The 26220-nt window shown below is 38.8% G+C and overlaps 1 protein-coding gene and 1 pseudogene across 1 annotated transcript in view; one reads left to right on the top strand and one right to left on the bottom strand.

The window, feature by feature from the left end:
- EFCAB13 (EF-hand calcium binding domain 13) overlaps nucleotides 1–26220 on the bottom strand; it is a 99388-nt gene that overhangs the window by 15529 nt on the left and 57639 nt on the right. The window contains exons 14-17 of the mRNA XM_053891235.1: nucleotides 23536–23610; nucleotides 5205–5348; nucleotides 3515–3586; nucleotides 349–492 (exon numbers count right to left, since the gene is read on the bottom strand). Of these exons, the coding sequence (XP_053747210.1) occupies nucleotides 349–492; nucleotides 3515–3586; nucleotides 5205–5348; nucleotides 23536–23610 (435 nt within the window). The remainder of the gene's footprint in view (nucleotides 1–348; nucleotides 493–3514; nucleotides 3587–5204; nucleotides 5349–23535; nucleotides 23611–26220) is intronic.
- LOC128773749 (U4 spliceosomal RNA) lies at nucleotides 21234–21360 on the top strand (annotated as a pseudogene).

The following is a 26220-nucleotide window of genomic DNA, read 5'->3' on the forward strand; positions in this document are numbered from 1 at the left end:
CAATAACTTTACTTGGTACAAACCAGCAAAGCTAGGTTTTCTATTCACAGAGCTGGAATTTCCAAACTATGTGTTAGTCACTACATCAAGATCTATCTAAAGAGAGTGGATACCAATGAGCCCACTCCCCCACAAAATTTCTACCTGCTTGCTAAGAGTATTCTCATTAACTGTAAAAAAGGACTTTAAAAGAAAGTCTCCTCTTTAAGGACATTTACAGCAATACAAGCAAATACCTATAGATATTAGCTCAAAGGAGCCCTATTCGCTTGAACAAAAACCTTGCACACTTTCTTCAGTTACTCCTACCCAAAACAAAAAAATGGATAATAATATTTAAATGCTTACCAGAAACAAGATCTGACTGAAGAATTTTCTCTACCTCTTCTTCAGGTGACTTAATCCCAATATTGCCTAGAAAGCTCTCCAAGTTCTTCCCAGATATCACGTCACCTTCAAGCCCATCAAGAGCTAAGACAATGTCTTGTAACTCTAGAAACAGAAAAAAAGTGATTCGGTAATTGAACTAACCTCTGACTTAAAAAACAACAGTAGCCATCACTCAAGACTTTTGTCAGTGGTAGTCCATGATTTATGACCACCTCTTGAATAAGAAATCTCAGTGAAGAATCCAGCCCTCAGGAAATTCTAAGTCCAGCAAAACAATATGCTTGGTCTGCCATGTTTCTTTGGTGCTAATATAAAATTGGCACAACCAAAATGGTTGCTATGGCTGAATTTTTCACTGCAATGACACAAAGTAGTTATTTTACACTAGAGCTCTAATGGTAGCAAACAAAATTAACTCATCCTGGTGGAAGTGAAATAGATTTCAGAATCATGAGAAATGTAAAATTGTAAACACAAGTATCACAAAGACTCACTCACCTTTTCTTTTCAATTCTACCAAGATCCGGTTGTACTCTGGCATCTGGAATTTTGCTTTATTTCCAGCCCTTTCAAAGGAGGCAGTGTTAAGTACATTCAAATCCTGGCTCCAGGATTTGTGACCTGAAACTATCTGACCTTGAGCAAATTATTACTATTTAACCCCTCTATCAAATTCAGTAGTCTTATATCTAAAATAATTTAATAATACTATCTACCTCACACAGTTAATATGGAGATTAAATATATGATGTATGAAAAACACTTAAAACAACATTAGGTATATAGCAAACACTAAGTGTCATATTAATAGCAATAAAGTTACTATTATTATTATTATTATTAAGCCATCAGGAATAGCTGCAAACAGTAATCACAGCTTCTTAGTACCTTCGATCCCGCTTCACTTTCTGTCCCCCTAACATCTCAGCGAGGCAACTGCAAATGACAGTCACCTAAAAACCTGTATCAGCTCTGCTTGTTTTACCTAAAGCTTGGTTCCCTTTAAAATATGGTTTCTTTGCACAGACACCTTAAGAGGAGTCTGCTCATCCTCCCATGCTCCACATAGGACCAGGAAGCAGAGAAACACTCCTAAGATTCTGCTGTCTGGCTATTTTAGTTCCACCTTCAATCAAACCTATCCCTCCCCTGAGATTCAGGCCTGTCATTGACCTACACTACCCTCCGGACACCATCATCTACTGACTTTCTGATCACTCTTTCACCGTCTTGGAGGATCTTTGGTCACCCTGCTCATAATCCTCCCTCAGCCCCATTTCCCATTATCATCTGATGACAATAAGAATGACCTTGACCTCTCAACTCCAAAAACTTTCACTTCCTTTCCAAAGTCATCCAAATCAATGGCTATCCTTAATCCTCATCAATACCTAGAACTGCCTGCCCAACCTCTAAAATCTTCAACTACAAGATCAGACACTGACCATAATCCCTTAAAACTGTGTGTATACTGAAGGAAAGCATAGAACTTGATCCACAATATGCCTATTTTCTCAGCCCCTCCAAGTTTGTCAACAAATAGTCCAGGCACAGTGAACTTACCTTATCAGTCAGTAATGAAGGGAACATTCTGAGCATATGACAGTCAACCTTGCAAGCAGACTTTTCTAAAAAGAGCAGTTTCAGGCCTGCTATGTTAACACTTTTCTTCCAGGGTGGCCCTTCCTAACTCTTCCCTGTAATTATTGGCCTTTTCTTGCACTGGCTGACAGATTCCAGTGTCAACCCCCAATCATTATGACCAGCTCCCAGATTCAGGTACCTAAACTACACCTTTCTCCTTTTTCACTGTTCTCCTTTCTCAATGGTTTAGTTTCCATTTTTTTTTCCTTCCTCCACATAAAGAGTTATCTGTCCTGAATACCAGTCTTTCTGAACTCTGTTTTCTGATTTAAAAATTAACTACCATTTACCAAGTATATAGTATGTGCCTAATAATTAGATTATGTGCTTTATATGTGTTTTTGCAGTTGATCCTGACAACTCTAGGAGAAACGTGATTTTATTAGCTTCCTTGTTTTAAAGATGAGGAAACCAGAATGACCTACAGAGACTACCCAGCTGGTAAGTCAAAAACCCACAAACCACCATGTATCAAACTCCATAGCCCATGTTCTTTTCTACCTGTATGCATTGTTTCCTATAGCACAGCTAATCTATTTCACTATACTATATTGATGCTAATTATGTTATGTGACCCAGGTAACATATTTATATGTCAACAGGGAATTATTAAGTACTTTTCTTAACCTAAAAGAGAAACAATGATGTTAAAAATTTTATACCAGGGCAGAGTGGTTATGAAAAATCTGAAAAGTATCTATCTACTTCTTTACACCCAGAAATGACTCTGCTTCCGTTTTCCTAAACATATACCTATGTTGTTATTCTTCTCCTGACAGCGCTCATTGACCAAATAGTCATTTGAATGTTATTCAAATAAATTACCAGTGATAATTAAGTTTTAAACTTATGTTCCAAATAGAAAAGTACACAAACTCCATGAGTATGATCTCCATTGGTTTTAGGTCTATGATTTTAACTTTTAAGCAAAAATGGAAGTCAAGTGGTAGGAAATAGCCATGGTACCAAAATGCACATGGTCACTCTTGTATGTTAACAAAATCCAAAGAAAGGAACATGAGGAATGTCTACTAAAGGAAGAGGTAGAAGATTTCTGAGAAATTCTATCATATATAAGCCTTTACACAGGGTAGAGTCCTAAGTCTGAGGCTAAAAATGGTATAGAAAATTTTCATATCTGAAAAATTGTAAAGCTAGTATCTGACTTTACATAAAGTCCAGAACAAAACACACACACACACACACACACACACACACACACACACACACACACAAATAACAACAACAACAAAAGGGATTTAAAATAGGTTTACACAGGCCCCATTCCAGAAAAAGACATTTTTCTTTCATCATGGATGCTGCCAACTTTTAATCAAAATCAAGTTTTGCCTGCCTTAAAACAGATCAATGCCAACATGGTAAGCAGAAATTAACAGAACTAGAAATTCTAAAAAACAAAACACAAAGACATCCATTCAATAAAAGTAAATTTAACAGTCACAAATAATTTACTAGTTACCTTTTAACCTGGAGGCATCACGAATATCCTTTACCACTTGTCCAAATTCTTCTATTTGTACTTCATCATCTTCTGCAAGAAAAACATTTTTTTTCAGTTTATTTATTTATTTTGAGAGAGGGGGGGAGGGGAAGAGAGAGAGGGAGAGAGAGAGAATCCCAAGCAGGCTCCATCCTGTCAGCACAGAGCCAGACAAGGGGCTCGAGTCCACGACTGTGAGATCATGACCTGAGCTGAAATCAAGAGTTGGACAGTTAACTGATTGAGCCATTCAGGCACACCCCCACCCCCCCCAGCCTTTTTCCTTTTTTAACATACACCATGGTCAAAAAGAGGATCCTAGGTCGGGAATGCTTACGTTCTTTCTCACGTTTCTAAAGCTCTGTTGAAATACTTAAGCAGTTCACTTGGTCATTTCCCCCACTTTATTCAGAGAAACTCAACTTTTATGATTTATATATTGAGGGACTGTGTAAGATTTCATTTAGAAGAAAAGGATTCTACTGCTTTACCAGCACCAAATATAAATACAAAACCAAAAATAACAAGGTTCAAAACTTTGCAAACCACTGCATTAAAATAGGAATTAAATCACATTGTACTGAAGGTCCAATAAAAGGTCTCAGTAAAAGAGAGGGAAAAAAACCGCTATTATCAGGTAGTATCATATTTTCATCAACCCTCCTCATCTCAAATATGTTAATAAACAAAACAACCAACACACTTAAAGTTCAAAATTACCAGTCTCACTTAAACAGGAGCTTAATGAAGAAAAAGGGGTAAGTAATCCTCACAGGGAAAGACAGTTCTTTGACAAAGACCGTAGACAGCATGCTCTTGTTACGAGGCTAGTTTTGCATAAACATTTCACATAAAAGAGTATAACAGTACATTTGTAACTTCAAGGTATGAAAAATACGAAGGAGTGGAAATTTCACCTGTGGTTGTGTACTACCTGTCTCCTACATGCAGAACATCAGCAGTAAATGATAGTCTTATTTGAAAAACTGTAGAGGTGCCTGGGTGGCTCAGTTGGTTAAGCGTCCAACTTCGGCTCAGGTCATGATCTCATGGTTCATGAGTTTGAGGCCCACAACGGGCTCTGTGCTGACAGCCCAGACCCTGGAACCTGCTTCTGATTCTGTGTCTCCCTCTCTCTCTGCCCCTCCCCCCGCTCCTGCTCTGTCTCTCTGTCTCTCTCTCTCTCAGAAATAAATGCTAAAAAAAATTTTTTTAAGAAAAATTATAGTCCATGGTCTTTGTTTTACTTTGTAAACTCATTTTTGTTTTGTTTGAATCTTTTTTTACTTGCTAACTTAGTAGTGGTGGTGGCCACCACAAAGTCTATTTTACAGTATGGATATCTGAAGTCATGTTAATAAAAAAACGGGAATAGATCTCTTAACATTTCCTAACAGTCCCCTCTGTGTTCACGGGATATGGCATTTTCCAGTTGCATGTTACACAACTTGAAGGTAATCAATGCATATTTGATCCATTTAGAGTAACAATAAATTAGATATTAACATTTTTTCTGTTGGACAACCAAACAATCTGAGGTTTCTTTATATTTTCTAAGTGTATATATTGGCATATCAACCAAGTACAAGATACAAGGAAAAAAAAAGATTGACAAAAGGCAGACCGACAGTCTTATATATCTTTTAATTGTAATATTTGGAATACTTACCATCCACTGTTGTTAATTTCAGCGCAGCTAGGAATTCATTTTTTTTCAAGTTACTATTCAAGTTAGACAGAGTGGTCCACAGGTGAGAAATCTTCATCTTCCCTTTGCTGAGATTATGGAGGTTTTCAATAGCATCAGGCAATACTGAGAGGTAGATCTCACACAAGTTTTACAACACGCTTGTCCAAGAAGTCAGTACAGTTAAACTATTACCTGGAACTGTCAGGAATTAAGGTTTTTGTGGCTAAGAAGAATAACAAATACGTTATAAATGATTGCCAATTTTCAAATATTAAAACACAATAAAATATTTAACACCAAAATTAGTGTTTCTTTGAGGATTCGGAAATATTTCAAGAACTTACAGTGACCCACTGCTGAATAACCAATATAAAGAGTCATTTTCATTGACTTATAGATTTACAGAAGTCTGAATTCATAAACAACTCCAACTGATTAAACCATGAATTAAACCATGAAACCAAAATAGCTTTTGCTCTACATCTCCCCCGAACATTGTTCCCTGGATCTGACTTTCTCTTCAATCTACTACTGCAGCCCATGGAAAGAAATTTTGTGGGGTTTTTTGTTTTGTTTTTGTTTTGTTTTTAATTCCAATGGAAAACCTCTGGAAGGTTTAAGGGGCAGGGAGTGAAATTATCTCATTACCAATGTGTAAAAGGATCACTCTACTACTGTATAGAGAACAGACTCTCTGGAAGATCAAGCAGTTAGGAAGCTAGTTCAGAGAAAAAGATGACAGTGGCTTCAGCAAGGGTAACAGTGATGAGAACAAGAGGTGGACAAACATAGGATGTGTTTGGAGAATAAAACTGCAAGTATTTTTAAAATTTTTTTTTAAATTTGTTTAAGATTTTATTTTTAAGCAATCTCTACACCTGATTGTGGGGCTCAAACTTACAACCCAGAGATTAAAAGTCGCTCGCTTTATCAACTGCACCAGCCAGGTGCCCCAAGACTGAGAGTATTTAGTGATGAATTGAATGAGAAGCTGGGGCCATGAAGAACTCCTAGGTTTAGAACTTAGCAGTTGAGTGGACAGTGTTGTCGAAAACTGAGGTAAGAGAGCCTAGGGAAAGAATAAGATCATTGGACAGCAAGAATTCTTTTTTATACATATTAAGTATGAGATACATGGGGAGTCAAAAGAACAGCAATATTATTTAAAGCAATAAGATGATTCGGGAAGAGGCTTAGAGAATGGGACTCAGAATGGATCCTGGGATCATGCTAATATAAAATCCAGTCAGAAAAGAAGGAGCCAGAAAACAAGACCAAAAAAGAGCTAGGTCTACAATGGAATATTATTCCGTATGAGAAAGAAGGAAATCCTAACATTAGGGACAAAAGAGTGACAAGCACTATGCTTGGTAAGATAAATCAGAGAAAGACAAATACTATAAGGTCTCACATCTGAAAAAGCAGAACTCAGAAACAGAGTAGAATGGTGGTTACCAGGAAATTAGGAAGAGGCTGGTCAAGGGTACTAATTTACAATTAGAAGATGAATAAGTTCTGGGCATCTAAGGCACAGCATTGTGATTATAGTTAGCAATACTATATTATATACTCGAATGTTGCTAAGAGAATAAATCTTGGTGTTCTCACCACAAAAAAAGAAATGATCATTATGTGATGTGATGATGCTGTTAGTTAACACTATGGTGGTAATCGTATTGCAATATATAAGTGTATCAAATCAACACTTTGTACACCTTAAATTCACACAATGTTATATGCCAATTATATCTCAATTTTAAAGAAAAAAAAGGAAGAGCCAATAAGGTGGGGAAAAAATGAGATGACGGTGTCACAGAAAACATAAGGAGAAGAATTTTGAAGAATAAACATATTAAATTAAAAATAATGGTTGAATCATTATGCTGCACACCTGAAACTAATGTAATACTGTATGTTAATTACACTTGAGTTAAAAAAAACTATAGAGGTAAACAAGATGAAAATAGAAAATTGGCAAATGGAGTTAACAAAGTGAGATTTAACTTTTGTAAAAAGCTAAGGTGGAATGTCAAGGTCAAAAACCTGAATGAGTGGGTTTTTTTAAGTTTATTTTATTTCTATTTTGAGAGAGACAGAGAGAATGAGAGCAGGGAAGGGACAGAGAGACAGTGGGAGACAGAGAGACAGCAGGCTCCATGCTGTCAGCACAGAGCCCAACATAGGGCTTGAACCCACGAAACTGTGAGACCATGACCCGAGCCAAAATCGAGAGTTGGATGCTCAACCAACGGAGCCACCAAGGCACCCCATGAATGAGTGTTTTTATTTTTTATTTTTGAATGTTTATTTTTGAGAGAGAGAGAGAGAGAGAGAGCATGAGCTGGAGAGGGGCAGAGAAAGAGGGAGACACAGAATCTGAAGCAGGTTCCAGGCTCTGAGCTGTCAGCACAGAGCCTGACACAGGGCTCAAACAGCTCAAACAGCACAGAGCCTGACACAGGACTCATGAACAGCATGATCATGACCTGAGGCAAAGTCGAACGCTTAGCCGACTGAGCCACCCAGGTGCCCCCTATAAAGAGAGAACTGGCAATATAGAATGACGATAGCCAGATTCCCCTTCAATTTCCAATGCAAAACACACTCTATACTGAGTTAAAATATCAATAAAAATAATATTTGGTGATGAATTGAATCAGGGAAGTGGAAGTGGTGGAGCTAGGGCCATAAGGCAAAAAAAGACCAAGAATGACTCCTAACTTTTCAGCCTAAACAACTGAGTGCTAAGCTCAATAGAAAGGAAAATCACCAGATGCCAGAAGTGAGGAAGAATTATTGTGTGTGTGCCTGAGCTGACGCCATGGCAGTCAGATGGTATAATGCATAAGTAGAGAACATAAGCTCTGAGTTGCTTTTTTTAAAAATTAATGCACTTATTAATTGTGAGAGAGAGGGCATGCGGAAGGAGCAGAGAGAGGGAATCCCAAGCAGGCTTCTCACCGTTGCATGGATCCTGATGCAGGGCTTGAGCTCACAAACTGTGAAATCATGACCTGAGGCGAAATCAACAGTCAGATGCTTAACTGACTGAGCCACCCAGGCGCCCCATGAGTTGCCTTTTTTTTTTGAGAGAGAGACAGAGTGTGTGCATATGGGAGAGGGGCAGAGAGAGAGAGAGAATGCTTTTTTTTTTAAAATATAACTTATTGTCAAGTTAGCTAACATACAGTGTGCTCTTGGCTTTAAGAGTAGATTCCCATGATTCATCGCTTACATACAACACCCAGTACTCATCCCAACAAGTACCCTCCTCAATGCCCATCACCCATTTTCCCCTCCCCCACAGTCTCCCCATCAATCCTCAGTCTGTTCTCTGTATTCAGGAGTCTCTTATGGTTTGCCTTCCTCCCTCTTTGTTTGAAACTATTTTTTTCCTCTTCCCTTCCCTCATGGTCTTCGGTTAAGTTTCTCAAATTCTACATATGAGTGAAAACATGATATCTCTCTTGCTCTGACTTATTTCACTTAACATAATACCCTCCAGTTCCATCCATGTTGTTGCAAATGGCAAGATTTCATTCTTTCTCATTGCCGGTAGTATTCTGGTGTGTGTGTGTGTGTGTGTGTGTGTGTGTGTGTGTGTATCACATCTTTTTTATCCATTCATCAGTGGATGGACATTGGCTCTTTCCATAATGTGGCTATTGTTGATAGTGCTATTATAAACATTGGGGTACACGTGCCCCTATGAATCAGCACTCCTGCATCCTTTGGATAAATTCCTAGTAGTGCTATTGCTGGGTTGTAGGGTAATTCTATTTTTAATTTCTTGAGGAACCTCTACACTGTTTTCCAGGGAGGCTGCACCAGTTTGCACTCCCACCAAAAGTGCAAGAGGGCTCCCATTTCTCCACATCCTCACCAACATCTGTTGTTTCCTGAGTTGTTAATTTTAGCCACTCTGACCTGTGTGAGGTGGTATCTCAGTGTGGTTTTGATTTGTATTTCCCTAATGATGAGCGATGTTGAGCATCTTTTCATGTGTCTGCTGGCCATCTGGATGTCTTCTTTGGAAAAGTGTCTGCTCATGTCATCTGTCCATTTCTTCACTGGTTTGTTTGTCGGGTGTTGAGCTTGGTAAGTTCTTTATAGATTTTGGATACTAACCCTTTATCTGATATGTCATTTGTAAATATCGTCTTCCATTCGATCAGTTGCCTTTTAGTTTTGTTGATTGTTTCCTTTGCTGTGCAGAAACTTTTTATCTTGATGAGGTCCCAATAGTTCATTTTTGCTTTTATCTCCCTTGCCTTCAGAGACGTATCAAGTAAGAAGTTGCTGTGGCTGAGGTCAAAGAGGTTGTTGACTGTTTTCCCCTCTAGAGTTTTGATGGTTTCCTGTCTCACATTTAGGCCCTTCGTCCACTTTGAGTTTATTTTTGTGTATGGTGTGAGAGAGTGGTCCAGTTTCATTCTTCTGCATGTTACTGTACAGTTCTTCCAGCACCATTTGCTAAAGAGACTTTCTTTTTTTCCTTGGATACTCTTCCCTGCTTCATCAAAGATTAGTTGGCCATAAATTTGTGGGTCCAATTCTGGGTTCTGTATTCTATTCCACTGGTCTATGTGCCTATTTTTGTGCCAATACCATACTGTCTTGATGATTACAGCTTTGTAGTAGAGGCTGAAGTCTGGGATTGTGATGCTTCCTACTTTGGTTTTCCTGTTCAACATTACTTTGGGTATTCGGGGTCTTGTGTGGTTCCCTACAAATTGAAAGATTGTTTGTTCTAGCTCTGAGAAGAATGCTGGTGCAATTTTGAGTGGATTACACTGAATGTGTAGATTGCTTTGGGTACTAACCACATTTTAACAATATTTTTTCTTCCAATCCATGAGCCTGGAATGCCTTTCCATTTCTTTGTGTCTTCTTCAATTTCTTTCATAAGTTTTCTACAGTTTTCAGCATACAGATCTTTTACCTCTTTGGTTAAACTTATTCCTAGGTATTTTATGGTTCTTGATACAATTGTAAATGGGATCGATTCTTTGACTTCTCTTACTATTGCTTCATTCTTGGTGTATAGAAATGCAACCAATTTCCGTACATTGGTTTTATATCCTGCGACTTTGCTGAATTCATGTATCAGTTCTAGAAGTTTTTTGGTGGAGTCTTTTGAGTTTTCCATGTAGAGTATCATGTCATCTGCAAAAAATGAAAGTTTGACTTCTTTGCCAATTTGGATGCCTTTTATTTCCTTTTGTTGTCTGATTGCTGAGGCTAGGACTTTCAACACTGTATTAAACAACAGTGGTGAGAGTAGACATCCCTGTTGTATTCCTGATCTCAGGGGGTAAACTCTCAGTTTTTCCCCATTGAGGATGATATTAGCTTGGGCTTTTCATATGTAGATTTGATGATGTTAAGATATGTTCCTTCTATCCCAACTTTCTGGAGGGTTTTTACTAATGATGCTGTATTTTGTCAGATGCTTTTTCTGCATCTATTGACAGGATCATATTGTTCTTATCCTTTCTTCTATCGATGTGATATACCACATTGATTGATTTGCGAATAGTGAACCAGTCCTGCAGCCCAGGAATGAATCCCACTTGATCATGGTTAATAATTCTTTTAATATACTGTTGAATTCAATTTGCTAGTATCTTGTTGAGAATTTTTGCATCCATGTTCATCGGGGATATTGGCCTGTAATTCTCCTTTTTAGTGGGGTCTCTGTCTGGCTTGGGAATCGAGGTAATGCTGGCTACATAGAATTAGTCCAGAAGCCTTCGTTCCATTTCTATTGTTTGAAACAGCTTGAGAAGAATAGGTACTAACTCTGCTTTAAATGTCTGGTAGAAGTCCCTTGGGTAGCCATCTGGCCCATTTGTTGGGACTCATTTGTTGGGATATTTTCGATAACTGATTCAATTTCTTCACTGATTGTGGGTCTGTTGAAATTTTCTATTTCTTCCAGTTTGAGTTTTGGTAGTGTGTGGGCGTCTAGGAATTTGTCCAATTTCTTACAGATTGTCCAGTTTGTTGGCATATAATTTTTCACAGTATTCTCTAATAATTGTTTGTATTTCTGTGGTGTTGGTTGTGATCTTTCCTCTTTCATCTGTGATTTTATCTATTTGGGTTCTCTCTCTTTTCTTTTTGAGAAGTCTGGCTAGGGTTTTATCAATTTTGTTTATTGTTTCCAAAAACCACCTCTTAGATTAATTGATCTATTCTACTGTGTTTTTTGTTTTTTGGGTTTTTTTGGATTCCATATTGTTTAGTTCTGCTCTAATCTTTATTATTTCTCTTCTTCTGCTGGCTTTGGGGTTTCTTTGCTGCTCTGCTTCTGGTTCCTTTAGGTGTGAGGGTAGATTCTGTATTTGGGATTTTTCTTGTTACTTTTAATTTTTTTTTTTTTCAACGTTTTTTTTGTATTTATTTTTGGGACAGAGAGAGACAGAGCATGAACGGGGGAGGGGCAGAGAGAGAGGGAGACACAGAATCGGAAACAGGCTCCAGGCTCCGAGCCATCAGCCCAGAGCCTGACGCGGGGCTCGAACTCACGGACCGCGAGATCGTGACCTGGCTGAAGTCGGACGCTTAACCGACTGCGCCACCCAGGCGCCCCGGGATTTTTCTTGTTTCTTGAGATAGGCCTGGATTGCAGTGTATTTTCCTCTTAGGACTGCCTTTGCTGCATCCCAAAGGGTTGGGAATGTTATATTTTCATTTTCATTTGCTTCCATGTATTTTTAAATTTCTTCTTTAACTGCCTAATTGACCCACTGATTCTTTAGTAGGATGTTCTTTAACCTCCATGCATTAGAAGGCTTTCCAAATTTTGTCTTGTGGTTGATTTCAAGTTTCATAGCATTGTGATCTGAAAATATGCATGGTATGATCTCAATCCTTTTATATTTATTTAGGGCTGCTTTATGACCCAGTATGTGATCTATTTTGGAGCATGTTCCATGTGCACTCGAGAAGAATGTGTATTCTGCTGCTTTTGGATAAAAAGTTCTGAATATATATGTCAAGTCCATCTGGTCCAGTGTATCATTCAAGACCGTTGTTTCTTTATTAATTTTCTGCCTAGGTCATCTCTCCATTACTGTAAGTGGAGTATTAAAGTCATCTACAGGGAAGATGGCGGCGTAGGAGGACGCTGGGCTCACCGCATCCTGCTGATCATTTAGATTCCACCTACACCTGCCTAAATAACCCAGAAAACTGCCAGAAGACTAGCAGAACAGAGTCTCTGGAGCCAAGCGTAGACGAGAGGACCATGGAAGAGGGTAGGAAGGGCGGAGAGGCGGTGCGTGCTACAGACTGGCGGGAGGGAGTAGGGGCGGAGGGGCAGCCTGCTGGCCGAGCAGAGGCCCCGAGACTGGCTTGCAAAAGCAGAGGGGCTGGACGGAGTGTGTTCAGACAGCAAGCGGAACTTAACATCTGGAAGGTTATAAGTTAACAGCTCTGCTCAGAGAGCGGGAAGGCTGGAGGACAACGGGAGCAAGAGTTGTTGAGCCCCGGACGACAAAGCTCATTTTGGTGGGGAACAAAGGCACTCGCCAGCGCCATCTCCCTTGCCCATCCCCCAGCCAAAATCCCAAAGGGAACCAGTTCCTGCCAGGGAATTTGCTTGCACCACACAAACATCTAACGTTGTGCTTCTGCGGATCCATCCCACCGGCGGCGGCGGGTCTGACTCCCTCTGGGTGCCGCAGGGCCCCTCCCAAAGCCCATCACAGAAGGATAAACAAACTGAGCCTGCCCCTCCCGCCCCTGTGCACCTTGCTGATCCACCACAGCTAATATTCCAGATCCCCAGCACCATAAGCCTGGCAGTGTGCAAGTACCCCAGGTGGGCCACGCCACCCCACAGTGAATCCCGCCCCTAGGAGAGGGGAAGAGAAGGTACACACCAGTGTGACTGTGGCCCCAGCGGTGGGCTGGGGGCAGACATCAGGTTTGACTGCGGCCCCACCCACCAACGCAAGTTATTCAAGACAGCACAGGGGAAGTGCCCTGCAAGTCCACACCACTCCAGGGACTATCCAAAATGACGAAACGGAAGAATTCCCCTCAAAAGAATCTCCAGGAAATAACAACAGCTAATGAACTGATCAAAAAGGATTTAAACAATATAACAGAAAGTGAATATACAATAATAGTCATAAAATTAATTGCTGGGCTTGAAAACAGTATAGAGGACAGCAGAGAATCTACTGCTACAGAGATCAAGGGACTAAGGAACAGCCAGGAGGAGCTAAAAAATGCTATAAATGAGCTGCAAAATAAAATGAAAACAACCATGGCTCGGATTGAAGAGGCAGAGGAGAGAATAGGTGAACTAGAAGATAAAATTATGGAAAAAGAGGAAGCTGAGAAAAAGATTTAAAAAATCCAGGAGTATGAGGGGAAAATTAGAGAACTAAGTGATGCACTAAAGAGAAATAATCTACGCATAATTGGTATTCCAGAGGAGGAAGAGAGAGGGAAAGGTGCTGAAGGTGTACTTGAAGAAATCATAGCTGAGAACTTCCCTATCTGGGGAAGGAAAAAGGCATTGAAATCCAAGAGGCACAGAGAACTCCCTTCAGACGTAACTTGAATCGATCTTCTACGTGACATATCATAGTGAAACTGGCAAAATACAAGGATAAAGAGAAAATTCTGGAAGCAGCTAGGTATAAACATGCTCTTAATATAAAGGGAGACCTATAAGACTTGTGACCGATCTCTCTTCTGAAACTTGGCAGGCCAGAAAGGAATGGCAGGAGATCTTCAATGTGATGAACAGAAAAAATATGCAGTCGAGAATCCTTTATCCAGCAAGTCTGTCATTTAGAATAGAAGGAGAGATAAAGGTCTTCCCAAACAAACAAAAACTGAAGGAATTCGTCACCACTAAACCAGCCCTACAAGAGATCCTAAGGGGGATCCTGTGAGACAAAGTACCAGAGACATCGCTACAAACATGAAACCTACAGACATCACAATGACTCTAAACCCATATCTTTCTATAATAACACTGAATGTAAATGGACTAAATGCACCAACCAAAAGACACAGGGTATCAGAATGGATAAAAAAACAAGACCCATCTATTTGCTTTCTACAAGAGACTCATTTTAGACCTGAGGACACCTTCAGATTGAGAGTGAGGGGATGGAGAAGTATTTATCATGCCACTGGAAGTCAAAAGAAAGCTGGAATAGCCATACTTATATCAGACAAACTAGACTTTAAATTAAAGGCTGTAACAAGAGATGAAGAAGGGCATGATATAATAATTACAGGGTCTATCCATCAGGAAGAGCTAACAATTATAAATGTCTATGCGCCCAATATGGGAGCCCCCAAATATATACAACAATTGCTCACAAACATAAGCAACCTTATTGATAAGAATGTGGTAATTGCAGGGGACTTTTAACACTCCACTTACAGAAATGGATAGATCATCTAGACACACGGTCAATAAAGAAACAAGGGCCCTGAATGATACATTGGATCAGATGGACTTGACAGATATATTTAGATCTCTGCATCCCAAAGCAAAAGAATATACTTTCTTCTCGAGTGCACATGGAACATTCTCCAAGATAGATCACATACTGGGTCACAAAACAGCCCTTCATAAGTATACAAGAATTGAAATCATACCATGCATACTTTCAGACCACAATGCTATGAAGCTTGAAATCAGCCACAGGAAAAAGTCTGGAAAACCTCCAAAAGCATGGAGGTTAAAGAACACCCTACTAAAGAATGTGTGGGTCAACCAGGCAATTAGGGAAGAAATTAAAAAATATATGGAAACAAACGAAAATGAAAATACAACAATCCAAACGCTTTGGGATGCAGCGAAGGCAGTCCTGAGAGGAAAATACATTGCAATCCAGGCCTATCTCAAGAAACAAGAAAAATCCCAAATACAAAATCTAACAGCACACCTAAAGGAAATAGAAGCAGAACAGCAAAGACAGCCTAAACCCAGAAGAAGAAGAGAAATAATAAAGATCAGAGCAGAAATAAACAATACAGAATCTAAAAACCTGTAGAGCAGATCAATGAAACCAAGACTTGGTTTTTTTGAAAAAATAAACAAAATTGAGAAACTTCTAGCCAGGCTTCTCAAAAAGAAAAGGGAGAAGACCCAAATAGATAAAATCATGAATGAAAACGGAATTATTACAACCAATCCCTCAGAGATACAAGCAATTATCAGGGAATACTATGAAAAATTATATGCCAACAAACTGGACAACCTGGAAGAAATGGACAAATTCCTAAACACCCACACACTTCCAAAACTCAATCAGGAGGAAATAGAAAGCTTGAACAGACCCATAACCAGTGACGACATTGAATCAGTTATCAAAAATCTCCCAACAAATAAGAGTCCAGGACCAGATGGCTTCACAGGGGAGTTCTACCAGACATTTAAAGCAGAGATAATACCTATCCTTCTCAAGCTATTCCAAAAAATGGAAAGGGAAGGAAAACTTCCAGACTCATTCTATGAAGCCAGTATTACTTTGATTCCTAAACCAGACAGAGACCCAGTAATAAAAGAGAACTATAGGCCAATATCCCTGATGAATATGGATGCAAAAATTCTTAATAAGATACTAGCAAATCGAATTCAACAGCTTCTAAAAAGAATTATTCACCATGATCAAGTGGGATTCATTCCTGGGCTGCAGGGCTGGTTCAACATTCGCAAATCAATCAATGTGATACATCACATTAATAAAAGAAAAGATAAGAACCATATGATCCTGTCAATCGATGCAGAAAAGGCATTTGACAAAATTCAGCATCCTTTCCTAATAAAAACCCTCGAGAAAGTCGGGATAGAAGGAACATACTTAAACATCATAAAAGCCATCTATGAAAAGCCCACAGCTAACATCATCCTCAAAGGGGAAAAACTGAGAGCTTTTTCCCTGAGATCAGGAACACGACAGGGATGTCCACTCTCACCGCTGTTGTTTAACACAGTGTTGGAAGTTCTAGCATCAGCAATCAGACAACAAAAGGAAATCAAAGGCATCAAAATTGGCAAAGATGAAGTTAAGCTTTTACTTTTTGCAGAAGACATGTTATTATACATGGAAAATCCGATAGACTCCACCAAAAGTCTGCTAGAACTGATACATGAATTCAGCAAAGTTGCAGGATACAAAATCAATATACAGAAATCAGTTGCATTCTTATATGCTAATAATGAAGCAACAGAAAGACAAATAAAGAAACTGATCCCATTCACAATGGCACCAAGAAGCATAAAATACCTAGGGATAAATCTAACCAAAGATGTAAAAGATCTGTAAGCTGAAAATTATAGAAAGCTTATGAAGGAAATTGAAGAAGATATAAAGAAATGGAAAAACATTCCGTGCTCATGGATTGGAAGAATAAATATTGTCAAAATGTCAATACTACCCAAAGCTATCTACACATTCAATGCAATCCCAATCAAAATTGCACCAGCATTCTTCTCGAAGCTAGAACAAGCAATCCTAAAATTCATATGGAACCACAAAAGGCCCCGAATAGCCAAAGTAATTTTGAAGAAGACCAAAGCAGGAGGCATCACAATCCCAGACTTTAGCCTCTACTACAAAGCTATAATCATCAAGACAGCATGGTATTGGCACAAAAACAGACACATAGACCAATGGAATAGAATAGAAACCCCAGAACTAGACCCACAAAAGGATGGCCAACTCATCTTTGACAAAGCAGGAAAGAACATCCAATGGAAAAAAGACAGTCTCTTTAACAAATGGTGCTGGGAGAACTGGACAGCAACATGCAGAAGGTTGAAACTAGACCACTTTCTCACACCATTCACAAAAATAAACTCAAAATGGATAAAGGACCTGAATGTGAGACAGGAAACCATCAAAACCCTAGAGGAGAAAGCAGGAAAAGACCTCTCTGACCTCAGTCGTAGCAATTTCTTACTTGACACATCCCCAAAGGCAAGGGAATTAAAAGCAAAAATGAACTACTGGGACCTTATGAAGATAAAAAGCTTCTGCACAGCATAGGAAACAACCAACAAAACTAAAAGGCAACCAACAGAATGGGAAAAGATATTTGCAAATGACATATCGGACAAAGGGTTAGTATCCAAAATCTATAAAGAGCTCACCAAACTCCACACCTGAAAAACAAATAACCCAGTGAAGAAATGGGCAGAAAACATGAATAGACACTTCTCTAAAGAAGACATCTGGATGGCCAACAGGCACATGAAAAGATGCTCAATGTCGCTCCTCATCAGGGAAATACAAATCAAAACCACACTTAGATATCACCTCACGCCAGTCAGAGTGGCCAAAATGAACAAATCAGGAGACTATAGATGCTGGAGAGGATGTGGAGAAACGGGAACCCTCTTGCACTGTTGGTGGGAATGCAAATTGGTGCAGCCACTCTGGAAAGCAGTGTGGAGGTTCCTCAGAAAATTAAAAATAGACCTACCCTATGACCCAGCATTGCACTGCTAGGAATTTACCCAAGGGATACAGGAGTACTGATGCATAGGGGCACTTGTACCCCAATGTTGATAGCAGCACTCTCAACAATAGCCGAATTATGGAAAGAGCCTAAATGTCCATCAACTGATGAATGGATAAAGAAATTGTGGTTTATATACACAATGGAATACAACGTGACAATGAGAAAGAATGAAATATGGCCCTTTGTAGCAACGTGGATGGAACTGGAGAGTGTGATGCTAAGTGAAATAAGCCATACAGAGAAAGACAGATACCATATGGTTTTACTCTTACGTGGATCCTAAGAAACTTAACAGAAACCCATGGGGGAGGGGAAGGAGAAAAAAAAAAAAAAAAAGAGGTTAGAGTGGGAGAGAGCCAAAGCATAAAGAGACTCTTAAAAACTGAGACCAAACTGAGGGTTGATGGGGGGTGGGAGGGAGGGGAGGGTAGGTGATGGGTACTGAGGAGGGCACCTTTTGGGATCAGCACTGGGTGTTGTATGGAAACTAATTTGACAATAAATTTCATATATTGAAAAAAAATAAAGTCATCTACAATCACCATATTATTATCAGTAAGATTGCTTATGTTTGTGATTAATTTATAAATTTGGGTTCTACCAAGTTGGGGGCATAAACATTTACGATTGTTATCTCTTCTTGATGGATAGGCCCCTTAATTATGACAATAATGCCCTTCTTTATCATTTGCTACCGTCTTTACTTTAAAATCTAGTTTGTCTGATATAAGTATGGCTATTCCAGCTTTCTTTTGACTTCCAGTAGCATGATATATGGTTCTCCATCCCCTCACTTCCAATTTTCAGGTGTCCTCAGGTCTAAAATGAGTGTCTTGTAGACAGCATATAGATGGAACTTGGTTTTTTATCCATTTTGATACCTTATGCCTTTTGATTGGGGCATTTAGCCCATTTACATTCAGAGTTATGACTGAAAGATATGGATTTAGTGTCATTGTGTTATCTGTAGGTTTCATGATTGTGGCAATGTCTCTGGTCCTTTGTAGCCTTTGCAGCATTCCACTCACAGAGTGCCTGCAGGGTTGGTTTAGTGGTCATGAATTCCTTCAGTTTTTGTTTGTCTGGAAAAGCCTTGATCTCTCCTTTCACTCTGAATGACAGCCTTGATGGATAAAGGATTCCTGGCTGCATATTTTTCCTATTCAGCACATTGAATATTTCCAGCTACTCCCTTCTGGCCTGCCAAGTTTCAGTGGACAGGTCTGCTACTACCCTTGTGTGTCTGCCCTTGTAGGTTAAGGCCCGTTTGTCCCTAGCTGCTTTCAGAATTCTCTCTTTATCTTTGTATTTTGCCAATTTCACTATGACATGCCTTGGGGCTGACCTGTTTCTGTTAATTCTGAAGGGAATTCTCTGGGCCTCCTGGACTTGGATGTCTGCTTCCTCCCCCAGATTAGGGAAGCTCTCAACTATAATTTGGTGAAACAAACCTTCTGCCCCTGTCTCTTTCTTCTCCTTCTGGAATTCCTATGATACAGATATTATTATATCTCATTGAATCACTTAGGTCTCTAATTCTCCCCTCGTGGTCTAATATTTTCCTCTCTCTCTCTTTTTCAGCTTCATCATTTTCCATGTTATCTTCTATTTCACTTATTCTTCCCTCTGCTCCTTCATCCTTGCTGTCTCTGCATCTAGTTTATTTTGCATCTCATTTACTGCATTTCTTAATTCATCATGACTATCTCTTGTGTCCTTGATCTCTGCAGCAATAGATTCTCTGCTGTCTTCTATAGCTTTTTCAAGCCCAGCTCTTAGTCTTATGACTATTATTCCAAATTCTTGTTTAGATATATTGTTTATATCTGTTTTGAGCAATTTTTCTGGCTGTCATTTCTTCCTAGAATTTTTGAGAATTCTTCTGTCTAGTCATTTTGTCTAGTTTTCTGTCTTTTACGTGTTTTAATAGTTTGTTATGTGTCCTGCCCCTGTGAGTACTACTATGTTAAAAAGGGGTCATATACTATCCAGGGCCTGACCCTTCAGGAGGTGTTTTTGGAGTGTGTCACATGCTCTCTGTTGTTGTGACTCTGGTTGCTTTATACCCCTACTCGCACTGGTGGTTTGGACTTTCCACCAGGCGTGCTTTGATTTGTTCATTGAAGTAACCCTGGAAAAAATTAAAAAGGGGAGGGGGTGGAAGAAGCCTTATCCCATAGAAAGAGGGAAATGACAGAGGCAGGGAAAGAGAAAAAAAAATTGAGCAGGCAGAGAATCAGAGAAACTATATGGCTTAATCTAGAGAGAGAGAGAAAAATAAAGAAGGAGGAGATACAGAAGAGGTGTAAAATGCATAGATTAAAAATGCCTGCTTAAACAAATTAACAACCAGAATAGAGAAGGGAAGGAAGAAGAAGAAGGAGAAAAGACAAGAAAAGAAAATATGTATTTCCAAAAATCAAATCAGAAAATGAAAAACTGCCGGACCGTTGTCCGATGGTGCCCTGGAACCAGTGGTTGTGCTGGTCTGGAGGAGGGACCCTCTGGTTGGGTAAGGGTCAATTCTCCCTCCAGCAGATATGCAGTTGCCAGGCATGGTGAGGCAGGGTTTGGTGTAAGCAGTCCAACCTCCACTGGGGGCCTGCTGTCCTGTTCCCTGAAGCCCCACCATGTTGGTGATTGGAGGAAAATGGCATCATCGCAGTTTCTCCTCCCTAGACCAAACCACCCTGTTCAGGCAGCCCTCACAGCACAGCACAGGCACGATCTGGTCAGTTTGTCCCGCTCCACAGTCTCCTGCACCTCCCAGGCACTCAGCTGGGATTCAAACCCCAACGCCTTAAAGGATCCCACTCCACACACCCGGGTTCTGGGGTGGCACCACTCTGCCAAGCTGACAAAGGGCCTCTCAGGACAGAATCTTAAGCAGGATCCATGCCCAGCACAGAGCCTGATGTGGGGCTCCATCTCACAACGCTGCGGTCATGACCTGAGCTAAAATCAAAAGTCGGACACTCAACTGACTGAACCAACCAGGCACCACTCTACCTGAGTTCTAATCTTAATTCTACCACATACTAGCTATGTGACTTCTTTAACCTCTGTGCTGTGGTTTTCCCATCCATAAAATAAAAATAATAGAGTTGATGTGAGAATTAAGTGAGTTAATAAATAAAAATTATTTAGAACAGTACTGGCACATAGTAAACCCTCAATAAATGTGAGTAATATAATAAGTATTATTGTTATTACTTGATACAGACAAGTCTAGAATTATAGAGGTGCGTACTTAACACCAGGGCCTGGGTAGCTCAGTCAGTTAAGCGTCGACTTCAACTAAGGTCACGATCTCTCAGTTTGTGAGTTCGAGTCCCCCATTGGGCTCTGTGCTGACAGCTCAGAACCTGGAGCCTGTTTCGGATTCTGTGTCTCCCTCTCTCTGCCTATCTGCTGCTCGCACTTTGTCTCTTGCTCTCTCAAAAATAAATAAACATTAAAAAAAAATTTAATACAAAACAAACAAACAAAAAAAAGACAGGGCCCAGCTTTGCACAGTGGCAGTATCATAGCCAATGAGGTTTATCCGAGGCGCGATTATTGCTAATTGAAAACTTTTCCCAAAAAAGACAGGGCCCTGGAAAATCTTTCCATCTGAAAATTATTAATAAAAACACTTTAGTCACCTTTTTAGGAATTCAAGAAGAAAGCCTGTTCTCTGCCAGAGGTATGAATAGAAGGAATAAAATCTCCAATGATAACCTAAATCCCAAGGCCATCATGTGTGAGTGTCAGGTTCCAAATCAATTTATATAATACATAAATCTCAAAGAATTAATATAAAACTGTCACCAGCTAATATCTTTATGGAAAAAAATTAAATTGGATCCCAATTTCACTCTAAACATAAAAATCAATTTCAGGTGAATTAAAGACTTAACTATGAAAAAGAAATACTTAAAAACTTTGAGGAGAAAATATTGGGAAATATCTTAACGTCCTCAAAATAGTGACAGGCTTCTATTTTCCTTTTAAAGGCTACATTATCTGCTAAATGTGAGAAGGGCTAAGGTTGGAGTAGGAATGGAAGTTTGAGAGAATGGAGACTGTTAATTAGTTATTTCAGAGAGTAAAAGAATAAACTAACTGGGAGAGGGTGGGAATCACATAATTCCTAGGTAGTGCTGAGGGCCACCAGACACTGATGGTCAAGATTTCAAAGTGTTCAATCTGCTGAGCTATATAATTTTCTCTAGAAATGATGTCAGCCACGAGGAAAAGCCAGGGTTGGGAGTTTTGTAAGACAGGTGCAACCAAAGGGCAATTTAGGGTACTGAATACTGTAGGGTATTCGAGGTACACAGACCAGTGATTTTCAAGTGGATAAGGAAGAAAAGTGAAAACAGGGAGACTGGTGGGTAAGGACAAAGTTGAGGGATAAATGGATAGAAGGTCCCAATGAGGTATACAGAACCAATAAGCTGTCTGGTGAAGAAATGAGCAGCCAGATGAAGAAAAAAGGAAAGCAGTGAATATAAATGTGCAATATTTAACAACAAGAAAGGAAATTTAACTATAGATACGAGTAAGATAATATACTATACAACTCTGTGCTAATAAAACTTTTTAACTCGGGGTGCCTGGGTGGATCAGTTGGTTAAGCATCCTACTTCAGCTTGGGTCACGACCTCGCTGTTTGTGAGTTTGAGCCCCACGTCGGGCTCTGTGCTGACAAGCTCAGAGCCTAGGGTCTGCTTAGATTCTGTGTTTCTGTCTCTTTCTGCCCCTCCCCGGCTCGTGCTCTATCTCTCTCTGTCTCTCAAAAATAATAAAAATGTTTAAAAACAAAAACAAAAACTTTTTATCTCCATGAAACTAAAATTCCCAGGATAAATGAAGTGACTAACAATGCAAATAATCTCTTCCTCCAATTAATCTATTATGTTCCACCTTGAATACAAAGCAAATTAAATTGATTTCTAGTGTAAGGTAAAATAACTGTTACTTAAAATGCACTATTACCCAACAGCTAAGCACAAAATAACAAAATGCTACTTTTCGCTTCAATTTTTAAACTAGCTTCACTCCATTTAAAATATACATATAGGACCTTGTATTTCTTTACAGTGAGCTTCTGAGTGGCCAAGACTGTCTTTCTCATCTTAACAGCTCATCAGCTTAACAGAAAGCATATATAACAATGGCTCAGTAAATATTACTGAATAAATTGGAAGATGGAAAAAAATATATAAACAAATGAAAGAGGAAATTCTGCATATGAGTACTCAGCGCTAGTCACTAGATGGCATCACTTCCCCAAATTGGGAAGACGTTTTACATCTTCCGAAAAGGAATTTTATATACACGGTTCTAGCTCTTTATAGTAAGTGTGAGGATAAACAGGAAGCTCGTAAAAACTTTCAATTCATTTGCACATGGAAGTGCTCGAGATTTAGAAATCATTAACAGAGAAGATTGAAACCAAACATCAGCAGTAAGCCAGGCATCTGTTTGGCTGATGATCTACAGGATGACTACCTCTTCTAGTCTGCTACACTCTTCTAAAGTTTGTCACACCAGTTGGTCCACTAAAAGCACAATATATGTTGGGGTGGGTGGCTCAGTCGGGTAAGTGTGTCCAACTCTTGAGTTCCGCTCAGGTCACGATCTCATGGTTTGTGAGATCGAGCTGTGCACTGGGCTCTGTAACTGACAGTGTGGAGTCTTCTTGGGATTCTCTCTCTCTCCCTTTCTCTCTCTCTGCCCTGCCCCTGCTCTTTCTCTGTCTCTCAAAATAAATAAATAAACTTGAAAAAGTAAATAAAAGCACAAAATGTGATGTTCTTACATAATTTTTCAGAGAAGCGTTCCGTATTGGTCATCATTGTATCAATGAAATCTTTAAAATTCACTTTTTTCGTTTCTAAGGAGAAAAGAATATTTTCTTCAATATCTTCAAATGTTAATTATGACAACTATAGAATTATGTAAAATAAATTATAGGGAGATAACATGATTATAGCCATCAGCTAATACCACTAAAAATATATGGTTCTAAGAGGAAAAAGCAATTCAACACACAAGGAGAAAGTAAAACTGAAAAATGCCAGGAAAGTTAATCAAAATCTTTCTAGTTACAAGCATACAACATTTTTAATTTTAACTTACATTATCTTGTCTTGGCCTGACAACGACTCAAAGATATGTCGGTAAAGAATTAGTGTATTATTTTATACATTTTAAAAAATACTTAGACATGATATCATGATTTTTTTCCCCAGGTCACAAAAGGAAATACAAGATCAGAGATTAGAAGTGAGCTTTCTTGACCTCTGGTTTCTCCCACCTCAGGCTACCATTCACATTGTTATCTTTATTCCAGTATGCTTTTGAAACTATTAAACATTTTAATAGTCATTCTATACTTAGAAAATGTCTTTCTTTGATTATATATAATATCCCAATATTAGAATGGATAAAGATTTCTAAGAATTTTCTAAGGCCGCATATAAAGGTTTTATATAAATAGGATGAGCTTTTGATAACACTACTCCTTTGTTTATGCCACTAAAAAAATCAAATTCCAATTCTAATCTATAAAAGATAAGGCACAGCCTATTGCCTATTTCCAAGATAAAGAATCTTTGAGAAGTTTACTTTAAGGAGCACCAAATTACTTTGTATTCTTAACCAAATATTTAAAGACTTGAAAAAAATGAGACTTTGAAAAATTCTAGGCGAATGTTAGAGTTAATGAAGATTTACATTCACTAACAGGAACATATAACTTTCTAAAGCAATAGATTCCCTATTTTTGATAATGTCTATTTGATACACAAATGTTTTAGCTGAACCACTGAACCCACCTCCCATTTGAAGAACATTATTGTTTTAAGGACAAAATTACTTTTTATTTTTATTATTTTTTAATATAGTTTATTGTCAAATTGGTTTCCATACAACACCCAGTACTCATCCCAACAAGTGCCCTCCTCAATGCCCATCAGCCACTTTCCCCTCTCCCCCACCCCCATCAACCCTCAGTTTGTTCTCAGTATTTAAGAGTCCTTATGGTTTGCCTCACTCCCTCTCTGTAACATTTTTCCCCCTTCCTCTCCCTCACAGTTGAAGAACATTATTAACACCACTGCATCTGCGTCTGTGCTTCCCCCATTCTATTCTACTGCTTCTCTACAGAGAGAACATTGCTGAATTTTTTAAAATTAACCAAGGTCTTGCTTTTTTACATAAAATTTTACACAGGATAAACAAAATATTCCTTAATTTTGTTTTACAGCTCTATAAAAATAATCACACTATAGCAACCTAGACTTGCTTTTTTCATTCAATATATTTCCAAGAACCATCCATATAGTATATTGCTATAGTTCATTTTCACTAACGTACACATTATCAGTATTTCATCATGCATCAGTGGTAAATACCACAATTTATTTATACATTCTATCACCGATCATGTTGTTTCTTTTTGTTCCTTCCTTCCTTCCTTCCTTCCTTCCTTCCTTCCTTCCTTCCTCCCTTCCTTCCTTTTTCTATTAGGATCAGAGCTGCTATGAGCACTTTTAACATGTCTCCTTGCACATCAGTGCAGAGATTTTCTGGGATGTATCACTAAAAAATGGATTTTCTAAGCCATGAAGTATGAAAACCTTACAGAATACTACATAATGTTTTTCAAAGTTCTTTCACCACTTTTGCCTTATTTACCAACAATTAAATTAACAGACCTTAATTTTTGCCAATTTGGTCAGCATCAAAAGGTATTTCATTGTGACCTAAATTTTGCATTTCCCTGATTACTATGGTGTATAAAAAGACTTCATATGATTATTAGCAACTTATGTTTCTTCATCTGGCAATGGCTGTTCTTGTAATTTGGCCATTTTTCTCTTGGGTTGTTAATTTATAGGGGTTTTCTATTTATTCTCCACAATGATCTTTCGCTGTTATGAGTGTTACAAATAATCTTTACTCTGGAATGCCTGGGTGGCCCAGTCGGTTAAGCATCCAACTTTGGCTCAGGTCATGATCTCACAATTCATGAGTTCAAGCCCCGCTTAGGGCTCTGTGCTGACAGCTGGGAGCCTGGAGCCTGCTTCAGATTCTGTCTCCCTCTCTCTCTGCTCCTCCCCATCTCATACTCTGCACCTCTCTCTCTCTCAAAAATAAATAAACATTAAAAAAAAATTTTTTTAATAATAATCTTTGCTACATTTGTGGCTTGTATTTTCATTCTGTTTGTATTACCTTTTAATAAAGAGAAGTTCTTATTTTTAATGTAGTCAAATGTATAAATCTTTTCTTTTCTGGTTAGTGATTTTGTATCTTAAAAATAATTCCTTGTAACTCTAAGTCAGAAAATTTTTCTTCTTTCTCTAAAGAGAATTTTAGTGTTCGTATCTGGAAATCATTACTGAATATGATATATAGGTAGGGATCCAATTCTATTTTTTACATTTGAATAATTAATTATTCCAGCACCATTTATTAACTGGTGCTTCCCCTCCCCCCC

Source organism: Panthera pardus, unplaced genomic scaffold, assembly GCF_024362965.1.
Source record: "Panthera pardus isolate Hobbes unplaced genomic scaffold, ASM2436296v1 HiC_scaffold_269, whole genome shotgun sequence".
NCBI classification, from domain to species: domain Eukaryota; kingdom Metazoa; phylum Chordata; class Mammalia; order Carnivora; family Felidae; genus Panthera; species Panthera pardus.